The 12,994-nt window shown below is 30.4% G+C and overlaps 1 protein-coding gene across 4 annotated transcripts in view; it reads right to left on the bottom strand.

Moving 5' to 3' along the window:
* Window positions 1-1,024: 1,024 nt before the first annotated feature.
* Window positions 1,025-12,994, bottom strand: part of fsd (transmembrane protein fates-shifted) — a 36,002-nt gene continuing 24,032 nt past the window's right edge. For 3 of the 4 annotated variants that reach the window (XM_076495472.1, XM_076495471.1, XM_076495473.1), the window contains 3 exons: window positions 9,963-10,070; window positions 6,857-7,046; window positions 1,025-6,347 (listed from right to left, as the gene is read on the bottom strand). In XM_076495472.1, the coding sequence (XP_076351587.1) occupies window positions 5,690-6,347; window positions 6,857-7,046; window positions 9,963-10,070 (956 nt within the window). In that variant the 3' untranslated portion in view covers window positions 1,025-5,689. The remainder of the gene's footprint in view (window positions 6,348-6,856; window positions 7,047-9,962; window positions 10,071-12,994) is intronic. The other variant, XM_076495474.1, reaches the window with a different exon arrangement.

The following is a 12,994-nucleotide window of genomic DNA, read 5'->3' as shown; positions in this document are numbered from 1 at the left end:
GACCTCCTCTTATCAACCTCCCATCATCACAGACTTTACTTCTTTATCTGACATTTATTCAATCAACCTTTCTGGATAATACTAAGTAAAAAAATCAATTTTCCCCATTTCATATGTCGAGTACTCCAAATTTTGAATAACGATTTATCTACAATCACATTTCATGTATCTGCAACAGATGCTATTAGCAAACGTGGCACTGCATACAAGCAATTCTTAATCACAAAATGTTTCTCAGAACTGCTAGTATGGCCATTAACACGTTTAATAAAGCTTTATTAGTAAAAGTGTTAATACCCATACTAGCCATTCCGAGATACATTTTTATTTCAAGTGGGTTTCTCGTCATCAGGAATTTCAATTACAGCAGGAAGGTTAAAATCAGAATCTCAGAAATTACGGTTTGATTTTAAAAGTTAAATAGGGTGAAATTGATTTGATGTATTTAACTTGTACAAATGAACTAAAAAGTACAAAGCTACACAATAGGTTATCTGTATTCTACTCACCATGAGTTGTTAAACTCCCAATTTTTAGCCTTACAAGCTCTCAGCCTTACTGCTGGAACAATAACATGAAATAATGTCAAAACAATCTAATCTCCTAAGAACGTTTCCAAAACAATGACAATGCATTTAAGTTTTCAAGCAACTTTCCATCCCTTGGAAATAATCCTACAAATTCCCAAACCTTCTCCTGGTATCCAAGACGTTTATGAATCCTGGCACGGTCAGTTGCAGTAACATCTTCTGCAACAGCTTTTATAGCCTTACAACTGTGTATTTACCCATTTACCACATTTATTCACCATCTTAAAGGCGATTCTATCAATAAATTATAAATTGAAAAGAAATAAAAATAACATAGATAATTACATCATTTTTAGCACTACAAAGACAAACCATTGATCACAGGTATAACATCAAAAATTACTCTTAATTACCACAGTAATGAAAGTATAATACGACTTGCTTGATAGAATTAATCTAATTCTACTAGAAATGAAAAAGCTTTGACATATATGTTTCAAGATAAAAGTACTTTATTTCACAAATTATGCTGTAATATTCACTTGGATAAAGGATTTTAATAGAACTTCAACTCTTGACTTTCCAGTCAGATAACGTGTATTCATAACTGTAGGATTAGAAAACTTCACTCAAAAAATACCAGATAAGAAAACCTGAGGAAGAAATAACATTTCTTACAATTATATTCAACTGAATGCTCTGTCAAAACTTCCAAGATTGCTATATTATACATTTACTTAGACAAGTTACAATAACATAAAAGGGAAGCCAGCTTTCCATCTACTCTATTTTCATACATCACCAAGATGTTGAGTTTTGCTCAATAAACTTACTAGTAAGCAATTCATGTATTAATGAGAGGAAATACTTGGCTGGATCCCGAAAGTAATGCAAAGAATCGTATTACACCTTTAACTGATTGGTACATGCAGTCCTCCTGAGAAGACTGCACAGAGTAGTTTGAAGCATTAAAATGCTTCTGAGCGTGCTCTATGCATTAAAAAGTTGAGTAAGGAACAATCAGGTAAGTTTATTTTGAATGGAAAAGCCAATATGAAATCTGAACTTCTCAGACAAAGACCTTTCAAATCATATGGGTTATACAGCTTAATCAAGAAATTTGAGGAAAGATCCAGGCAGACAAATGCAAGTGTACTTTTTGTATAAATTAATATTCAATTACACAGCTGAGATTAATATTTTAACTCATTTCACTCATAAAATTATTTGTTCACAGATTAGGTTTGTTTGTTTGTTAGTTACACGAGAGCTATCTGCACTAGACGTCTCTAATTTAGCAGCGTTAGATTGGAGAGAAGGCAACTAGTCATCATCACTCACTGCCAACTCTTAGGCCACTCTTTTATCAATGAATAGTGGGATTGACTGTCACATTATAATGCCCCTATGGCTAAAGGGTGAGCATGATTGGTGTGACAGGAAACACAGAATTAGGACACAATTTTAAGAACCAATCAAACCATTTTATCTCAATACTTCAAATTACTAGAAAAAAAGAATGAAGAAAGTACAGGAGATTTTCAAAATCAGATGAGCTAAAATTACCATCAAATTTAAAAAGCCAATGAGCTTTCAACATTTTTTATTAATCTCATAAAGTTCTTACCCAATGATCAAGTACCAACTGAAATTCTCTTAGTAAAATTATAATTCTTATTAATACTGAAAAAGCATCCTTTCACATAATTAATACAAGCCTAATTTGGAGAACATACCTTTGCTTACTTCATATTTCCAAAAACTACACTTTCTGCTGAGTTGTAGACTAAATTACTGTAAACTATGCATGAATATTATAATAAAAATCCTTATATTGCATTTAAAATTTATATAGATATAAACAAAAATTAGTTGGTAAAACACTCAAACTTTACATACTCATATGTGTTTGCAACAGAACTGTTTGTTTTTTTTTGTTAATTTTGTGCAAAGCTACATGAGGGGTATCTTTGCTAGAAGTCCCTAATTTAGCAGAGTAAGACTAGAGGGAAGGTAGCTAGTCATCACCCCAACCACCAATTCTTGGGTTACTCTTTTGCCAGTGAATGGTGAAATTGACTGTCACATTATAACACCCTCATGGCTGAAAGAGTGAGCATGTTTGATGCAATGTGAATTAAAACCTGCAACCCTCAAAATTATGAGTCAAGCACCCTATCACCTGGCCACGCCAAGCCTAACAGAATGACAAAACAATAAATCTGTAAACTGTGTGAAATGTAATAAAAAAATATAGTTAAACTGGTTTTGTGCATAACTAGAGATGACTTTATTAGTTATATACTTGAGCATCATTTTCTGGACTACACAGTCATTTCCATGTTGTCCTAGCATTCATATCTTGTATACCAGTGATGCAACTACTCAAAGAACATCAATCTTGGAAAGAAAATTTGTCACTCAAGTTAAATATGTAGTGCTTCAAGTGAATTCTATACAGAGTTAACAATGCAGTTGTTTTAGGAAATTTGCTTGCACTGCTTTCAGAGTTTTTAACAGCTTTATTTTGTCTATCAAGTATAACACATAATGAACTTGACACAACATTAACTAACAAGGCATACAAGTTTTACTTATGCTAGTATAACCAATACATCAAAATGAGTTTGACTGGGACCTCCTAAAATGATTTTGACTGACTGCAGTCTTTAATCACGTTTGCAACTACAGATCTGTAACACAAGTCTTATGTTTGACTAGACAAAACATATTATCAGCATTGTCAAAATTAGCTCAATAAATGAAAGTTAAAATTACAATGCATTTTCTTGGAATGAATTATTAATCAGTTACTCAAAACAAATTAATGTCAAACTAATTTTCTTTCTCTGAAGTTACCAAGAAATGATGACAGAACTCAACATGTACATGAAATGAATAATAATGAGCATTTTATATAATACACTCACAATTTATACCACAAAGTTTGTCAAGTACACTTTAGAAGAGTTTAGAATTACAATTAGAATTATATCTAATGTGGTTACTAAACAGAATCCTAAAGACAGTAAAGATCAATTCACCAAATATAATATTAGATTGTTAAAAAATTCTATCAAAATTATCAGCACAATTTGAACAGAAAATTTTGATTCCTATAATATATATTTTTTTAATTAATATCAAGAGATACTACACTGATACAAGTTTATTAATTACAATTTGATAGCAATTATATAATATCACGATATACATAACTATTTAAAAAGGTGCAAACTTTTTGTTTCAATCTGTTCTGTGTTTCTCATTGTGTAAGTAGCAAAAAATAAATTAAAAAATACATACAAAGCAAGTTTTAGAATAATACAGTTATGGAACAATTCAATTTTGAATGAAAAACATTTGTATCTCTGCACTTCATCAGATGCAAGTGTAAACATCACTAGATGCACAGAACAAACCAAACCTTCTCAACTTGCATATAGTTGTATTTATATACATGAATTATATTTCAAGTTTTTTTAGCAAAAGGGTCATTATATTTCTTCAACAAATTTTATATTTTTTGTTAAATTTAATAATCACTTGCAACATTTATTATTTTCTTAATATATTTTAGTATATAGACAAAATACTACATATTTGGTTTTTGCTTTTGATAACCATATTTCAGCACCAGACTTCATTAGCATACTGTGTCAGTACCTTAAATTATAAGCAAAGTGTTAACAAATATCCATTATTAATAATACGTTTTTCTTGTACTAAACCTAACAAAAGGTTTTTGTCCAGCTCATACATTATTCTATAAATAAATAATAGCTAGTTTCATGAGCTACAATGCAATTCTTATCACACGTTTTCACAGGTCTGGATATTTTCTTTTCTGAAAAGAATTTCATAACATTAATATTTAAATTCCAAAAATAATTTCCTGGATGACTCAGACAAAATTAGTCTATGAAAGAACAATATTTTTATAATATAATACACTGATGAATTTTTCAATAATCAGTTGAAAAGTAATTATTCACTCCAAGAAATATAATAACTACATTTTATTTTTTTTTATTATGGGAATTAAATTTTAGAGTAATATCCTTTACTTTTTTAGATTAAAAATTATTTTTTTACAGTTTTATAACCTAATGTATCAAGAAAACTAGTCAAACTAATATTACACAATAACAATAAAACAATAACACTAAGCTGTTTCTGAAGAAATGAAGTACTGGACATACTTTCCACGAACTTTGTATAAAAATACTTTATGTGGTGCTAAGAACACAAGTTAGTGCCAAATATAAGCAAATCTGTATTGTAGTTAGTTTAGAAAATATATAAAAGTGGCACACTCATACAATTTATTAATCTTCTAAATTGTTTTACGAATGAGTCACTTGTTATAAATGAAACTAAGTGATATTTTTATCAATGTTTTAATCTCAAGTTTATTTATGATAAAGAAACATATATAATCTGTTAATGTAATTATAATTACTGAAAAAAAAATCAATATTCTAAACACACTGGGTCTCATAGTGTTTTATTGAAATTTTTCACATGCATTTAGCCAAACATATAGAAATTGTACTAGAGATATATCAGAGAAAAATACTAAAACAATGGAACTTTTGTATTAATGTGTAAACTCAACAGTAGTTTAGAGAAATATTATGAAAATCTATAACAGTAATGATTACACAGGTTTATTTCCAAAAATGCCCAATTCTTTAAGGGGGTACAAACAAAGATATTGTACTCTTCAAATTATATTAAAAAGTAGATTTAAGTGCTTTTAAATTACATAAAAATAATTACACATTGTATTGAAAATAATTATTTTTTAAGACCTATGTTTTCAGATAAAAAATGACCAACGTTTGTTAATAAGAGGAAAAAATAAAAATATTTAAAAAATCGTTATAGAGTATTTATTTGAAATACATTCAAAACTAAAAAACAATTTTTGGGTAAGTTCTTTTAAAAGAAAACCGTTTACATGTGATTAAAGTAACAAGGAGATAAGCATAGTTTATTCATCAAGGTGATATTAAAGGCTTAGAATATTCTAAGAGAGCAGAGTTAGGAAATTATAAGTAAATGTTCAAGTTCTTAAGTGCAAATAAAACCTAAAAAAGTTTACAGATGATGCACTAGTTTTCTATGATTAGATGCATTCATGTTAATATCTATTATTAAGAAGTTTTCCATGCAGGGTATCGAGGATGCCACCAGTTTAAAACTTGAACTGTTTCCACAGAATCGAAGTCTAATATGATACCAGATATAATGGATTTCACTTTGCTACTGCACTGGTAACTTCTACTGGTGAATCCTAGTTGAATGCGATGGTTTCTCATGTCTCGACTGAGACTGACACGGATTTCTGCTAGATGGCAGCCCATTACTGAAGGTGGAGTACAAATAAAGTGCTGGCAGTTCATGCAAAGTACACAGTAGCCTTCTTCACAGTTAATATTTACATTTTCAATTAATTCAGAAAGTTCTGAAGATGCCCCACTCATCCAGCAGCTATTTTTTACTTTTCTATTTATTATTTGAGAATTACTGGAAGTATTGCTTGAATTTTTCAGACACCTATCTTTCAAAACAAATTTAAAATAAAAGACCCATTTGCTGCCCTGTTTCACTCTCCACAAGGATACGCAACGTGCCCAATTTAATCTATATAATTTTTCATCAACTGAAGTGTTATGGATAGGTAAAAGTCTTTTAGTAAAAGGTGGATACATATAATACAAGGATCTTATCACAGAAGCACGGAGACAATATGGGCGGTCAATATTTGTTGGTTGAAGAGCTTCTGGCAGAGATATTTCAGGCTTATAATATCTGAGGAACAAAAATTAACACAAACCAAAATCAATGAACATTATAAAAACCCATACATATCATTTAAAGAAGACTTAGTAGCATATATTCATGAAACGTTTTTTTGTAACAAACAACAGAACTTTGAAACTTAAAAAGAAAGATCTAAAATACTGATCCAGCACTGTTAAATTTATACATATATGCCAGTATAACAATCTGTTATAATGTTCATTGGCTCCTAGAAAACACACACTGATAAATAAGCACATCACATGATGATTAGTTTTAACATTTGTCTGAATAAATTATTACACCTAAAATTTAGGCCATAATTACTACCGAGTGAAAAGCGAGAAAAATTTCACAATACAATAAAGCCTAATAATAACAATATAGGAGAAAAACAGTTATGACTGTATCTATCTAAAAATGTAAGTCAAACATCAATGGCAAATCTTTGTGTACTGGGCAACACATTCAACTGTTTCTTTTGCACACTTAACTAACATCTTAAGTATTTTACTCACCTTTTATAGATGTTTATCCAAAATGTATAGGTGCGTACTACAAAATAAGCACTACTACACAATGCAGCAAAAGTAGCAACGTCTTCTGGTCGAATGTATTCAGAGAGAGTAAACCAAATGTCCAGGGGATAATAACAACCATGTTTTACCTCTTTTGGTACTTTTTCTCTCTGAGTACCAACATGCTCAGCTACAATGAATAAAATATAAAAGTATTAAACAAAACTTAATTAATGCATGTATAACACGTACTTTAAAATGTAGTTTAACAGAAGTAAAATAATGGCTTACAACTTTTATAGGAAGTTATAATTAACAAGAAAAACAAAGTGTTCTGTTGCCAACAAAATCATAAAGATATTTGTATTATTTATTATGTCATTATATTATCATTCGAGTAAAAACACTTTCACATAAACAATTTTTTCTATTTTCATTATTGTGAAGATTTCCTCTTCTACATTAAATAAAAGGAAACATCACTGGTTCATGTTCTTAAATATAATTATAGTGGGAATAGCAATGATATCCTGGTTTACAGTTCTGAGCATCCATCAAAACTTTGGGTACTGGTTTTCAAGCCAGAGTTGCAGTTTCATTTACCAATGCATTCAAAAGTTTGCTTGGACTGAAGAATGACTAGTTTTGGATGGTCAGGACAATACCCATTCACTTTTAAGCATATTGTCCACACTGGTGCTTCAATTGTGAATAAGTATATTGATGTGTTAAGAATCATTCTGTTGATGTTACATCTGAAAATAATTCCACTCTGAAGGGCTGTAAGCTATGGAACTAATGTTATTTTAACTCCATGAGTAGCCTGTGTTTAAATAATTTTTCTGCACTTTCCTCTGTCTCACTTTTTAGAATTTGCAGCATTATCTTATATTGTTCCCTTTTCTTTCATTTACAAAGTCTGAGTTTTCATCCATACTTAATAATTAAACCATATTTTGATATTTTCTGCTTTGTGGCATTAGGAAATTACATGCTGATCTTACTAAACACATGAATCACAAGAGTCACATGCAAAAATCAGTGAGGACAGACCCATTAAAAAAAAGCAACGTAAATTTAAGAAATTTAAATTCACTGTTACGACAGGAGTTTACGAAAATTATAGAAGTTGGCAAAACAGAAAATTAGGACATCAAGAAGGATGTATGAGAAAAGGTTGGCTGGAAATGTAAAAATTAACAGTAAGGATTTCTTTAAATACATTAAGGATAAACAAGATGTTAAAATGGGGGTAGGACCCTTGAGGGACGATAAAGGAAGGTTAGTATCTGATGATTATGAGATGGTTGGGTTATTAAATTTTGCTTCATCTATGGTTTTTATTATTGATGATTTAAGCAATATTTCACATCTTGAACAGTTGATAGATGGAAAGATCAAACTAGATGACTGAATAAATTCTGAGCTGGTTAAGAAAAAATTTAGAAGTTTAAAGAACAACATGGCTGATGGGCTGGATAATATTTCCCCTAGAATATTGAAGAAAGTTAAAGACTGAATATGTGAGCCACTGACTACTATTATTTTTTTGTCAGTCCTTAAATAGTGGGCAGGTACCAAAGGATTGGAAGTTGGCTAATGTTACTCCTCTTTTCAAGGGAGGCAATAAAAACTGTCCAGTAATTTTAGCTCCATTAATCTTATATCAGCTGTGGGAAAAGTTTTGTAAAGTCTGTTAAAAGATGCTTTGCAAAGCCATTTAACAATGTTTAGAATTTTATTGTACATTCAACATTGTTTCACTGAGGGAAAATCTTGCCTTACAAATCTTTCAACAGAAATGTTACTGCTTATGTAGATTTGATGTATCTGGATTTTTAGAAAGCATTTGACAAGGAGTCACATAAAAGGCTTGAAAAAAACTATCTCTGTAGGTGTGGGGAACAATTTAGCAAACTGGATGGAAGAAAGTGGAGAGTTGTTACAAATGGAGCTTAGCCAAACTGGATTAATGTCACAAGTGGGGTACTTCAGTGCTTAATATTAGGACCTCTGTTCTTTTTTATTTACATTAATGACACAGATGAAAGAATGGTCAAAAAATTACTTAATTTTGCAGATAATACTAAGGTCTTGGGTACTGGGTGACTGTGAAGAGGATGCTGCTGCTTTACAAATGGATTTTGATCATTTACCAAGTTGAAAAAATAAATGGCAGATGTGTTGTAATTATAATACATGCAAGATAATGCATGTGGGTTATTATAATTTGAATTATAAGTATAATCTGGATGGGAATAGCTTTAAGAGTAATACAAAAAAAAGGATCTTAGTGCAATAGTTGTTCAGTCTCTTAAGCTATCCAAAAAGAGCACTGTTGCTAGTGGTAGGGCAAATAAAATTTTAAGATGTATCTACAGAAATACTGAATACAAATTAAAAGAAGAAATAATTTCATTGTACAGGTCACTGGTTAGGCCACATTTGGAATATTTTGTTCTCGTCTTAATTTTGTTTAAGTCTTAGGTTCCTTACCTTAGGAAAGACATTGAATTATTGGAAAGGTTATTAGAATGGTACCTAAAATACAGGAACCAGCTGAAATCACCCAAGTTGTTTTCTCTTGAAAAAATAAAAGTTAGGATGAATCTGATTAAGTGTTTAAAACTGTGAAGAGAACTAATTTATAGTGTTGATCCACCATAATTTTTCATATTTAACAGTGAGAACAACAGAATTAAGGGACATAAGTATAAATTTTGGCAGTGTAGGAGTGATCTAAAACAGTTTTACTTTTCTAACAGGGTGGTTGGCCTTTGGAATGGTTTACATTCATATGTTGTGGATGCAGTAAATTTACAAGAATGTAAGAGTATATATACGAGTGATAAGGACTAGCTTTAAGATTTTTTATTTTTTTTATAAATTTATTTATTAGTAGTTTTAGTCTGGTTTAGAGGATGAAAAAAACCAAGATAGACCAATAGGTCTAATGTTATCCAAAATGTTATGCCATTAAAAATGGACTGTACTGTTTCAATGCTTTTAGTAGAACATCATATGATGAAGGTGGGATACCTAATTGGGTGTCCTTTTTATCTGAATATCACTTTCAAATAATAATTGTTTTAAGTCTTTTTCTTACTAGAAATTGTATCCCCTTCTTCATTTTTAAGACATTGTTCCTCAGAATCGAATTCTTCAAGATCCTTTTCGTACCATGATTTATCTTCTGAAGTGTGAAACTGTTTTACTGCAAAGAATAAGAAGCTACATCACAATCACAAAATACTGACTGTAATATTTATTTTATTGACACTTTTAGCTTGCTTCAAATATCAAAGAAAAGCTACATAATAAATGTATCTAATTTTGAACAAGTAAATTAGAGGGAAATCAACAAATCAAATCTTGGGCTACTTTAACCCAATAGTGAGATTTGACTATCAGTTTTCTATAGCAGACTCAAACCAAGAAGAAAAAGTTTGAGGGAACGAGACAGGAACCATAAATCTGTATATTCATAATCTGCTATGCCTAGCTCTTATGTTGGCAGGAAATCCCACCAGATGTAATGGAATATAGTAGGGTTACACAAACTCAACACTATGTTACATAACACAGTAAATTAGTTGCACAAGTAACAAGGCACTTTGCATAAGATAAATTGAAACTAGAAGAAATGTACAATGTGTGGGGATGTAGAATGTGTTAAAATTCAACAAAATATTTTTTTTCAATTTCCACTCTTATCTAAGCACACAGATAAAGTTATTTTAAAACTAAAAACCTTCCCTGGCAGTGCTGATACTGTGAGAACTAAGTACATTTTCAAATGTTTTAATTAGCCTTTCATGTTTTTGCACTTGTTAACAGAATTCTCAGATCAACAAAAGATTGAATATGTAAACAAATTTTTAAAAAATCGCACAACAAACCTTCTTGAAACTCAAACTAAAATAAAATATTATATATTCATTTCTTCAATATATAGCAATGTAACAATTTTATTAGCATAAAACAAAGTAAACAATGCTTTGAAAATTGGCTTTCAAAAAATTATTTGGTCTGTAGAACATTACATGAAAATAACTCAGTAGCAGATGAAGGCTTTTGAGTTAAATGTTAACAAAACATGCTCAGAAATTAACATGCATCAGTAAATCACTCTTGGTATTCTTACATACATTGATATATAATTGTTAGTAATATTTCATTTTATCTTCTTTATATTCATATACAAATATACAAGGTAATCATTTTTCAAAGTGATACTATTCTACAGTAGAGCATATCAGAGTTCATTAAGACATTTGGAGCTATGGTATTTCAAGCCAGGCCTAAAACTAAGAACTACCATACTGTATTGCAAAATATATTTACAAAACTTCCTAGTAAACTGTATTTTCAATGTCTGCACCTTCAGTGGCATGTTTCACTGATCAAATGACTATATCTTGGAACAAGCTACATAGAGATGACTGCAAGAAAAAACTGGATCAGATAAGTATTACCCTGACAGACAGACATATCCATTTTCTCAAATTGTATTATTGTAAGATTACACCATATATATCAGTATTTTAATAGTATAATTATGCTTACTTGAATAAAAAACAACTTTATATAAAATATAAATTTACAAAGACCTTTATTTAAACTTTTTTAACCAATATTTGGGCACATGACTTGTATGAAAACTTTTCCATAACAATCAAACTGAGTACTAACTAACCCTATTACATAAGTTCTATCTTACTTCACTGAATGACTAACTCTACAGTTACAAAATACTAAAGATATGCATATATATATATATATAGTTATTCAATTCTGAATTCTTTTATGAACACATATTCAACAGTAAAAAATAAACAAAACAAACAATTATCTCTTCTTGTTATGTCCTATGTTTTTCATTTCACATGATATGGCTGACTTTTGCTTAATTGAAGAGTGATTAATATTAGGATAAGTTGGATAGAGTAATTTGACTGTATGCTATTCAGTATTGACAAGAATGTGGTGCTTTTAATTCTTCTTTCATGCCAAGCTGTATTATAATTTTTTGTGTGTGTTTCTTTGGAACCATAAACAAGATGTGTTCAAAAGAACTGAGACTACATTTTGTACGAGTTCATTTGGGAAAAAATGCAACCAAGGCACCTAAAAACATCAGTTTAGCATTTGAACAAGGGACTACTTTTCATTGGACTATTTATTTGGCATTGGTTTCAGAAATTTTGTTCTGGTGATATGAACTTTACAAATAAACCCTAAGGAAGGACTTGTGAATGAAGAAAGATTAAGAACTATTATGAAAGCTAACCAATAAATGACAGTTCAAAGACTTGCAGCAGACTTAGAAGTTTCCAGTGCAACTGTTTCTCACAATCTGGCTGCAATTGGAAAGGTTAAAAAACTGGGCAAACAGGTACCACACAAATTTACAAAACTGTAGAAACTGGTTAGGAACAGGAGGGAGTCATTCTTGAAGCAAATTATTAACTGTAATAAAAAGAAGTAGATCCTACACGACAACCAGATGAGATAAGAACAATAGTTAGTTGAAGGTGAATCTCCAAGACATGTGCCAAAACTACCTTTGTACCCAAAAAAAAAAAAAGATTATGGTGACAGTACAGTGGTCTGCAGAGGGAATTGTCCATTACTCCTGTCTGCAACCAGGTTAAAAACTTACAGTATGATATTACTATCAACAAATTGATAAAATGCATCTAAACTTAGCCACCATACAGCCATCAGTGGTGAACAAGCATGGATCAATTTTGCTGCAAGATAACACCAGATCCCTTTACCTCACAAATCACTATTTCAAAATGGAGAGAACTGAAATATAATATCTTGGAGCATCTGTCATAATCACCTGACCTGCCGCCAACTTATTATCACATTTTCTGGTACTTGAAGCTGTTTTTCTGGAACAAAACATTCAGGGATCAGGAGAATACTGTTAAAGCCTTCAAAAGGTTTATTGTCTCCAAAACAACAGAGTTTTATAGAGACAGGATATTTTCATTAGTATCCTCTTGGAAGAAAACTATTACAGCAAATGGAACATATTTTGATTAATAAAACTGGCGTTTGTTAAGAATATGGCATTTTAATTTTTACCTATACAATCAGCCATTTCATATTAAATAAACTAATACTTTT

This window comes from Tachypleus tridentatus, chromosome 3 (genome assembly GCF_004210375.1).
Source record: "Tachypleus tridentatus isolate NWPU-2018 chromosome 3, ASM421037v1, whole genome shotgun sequence".
NCBI lineage: Eukaryota > Metazoa > Arthropoda > Merostomata > Xiphosura > Limulidae > Tachypleus > Tachypleus tridentatus.
This window is presented reverse-complemented; position numbering and strand designations above follow the sequence as displayed.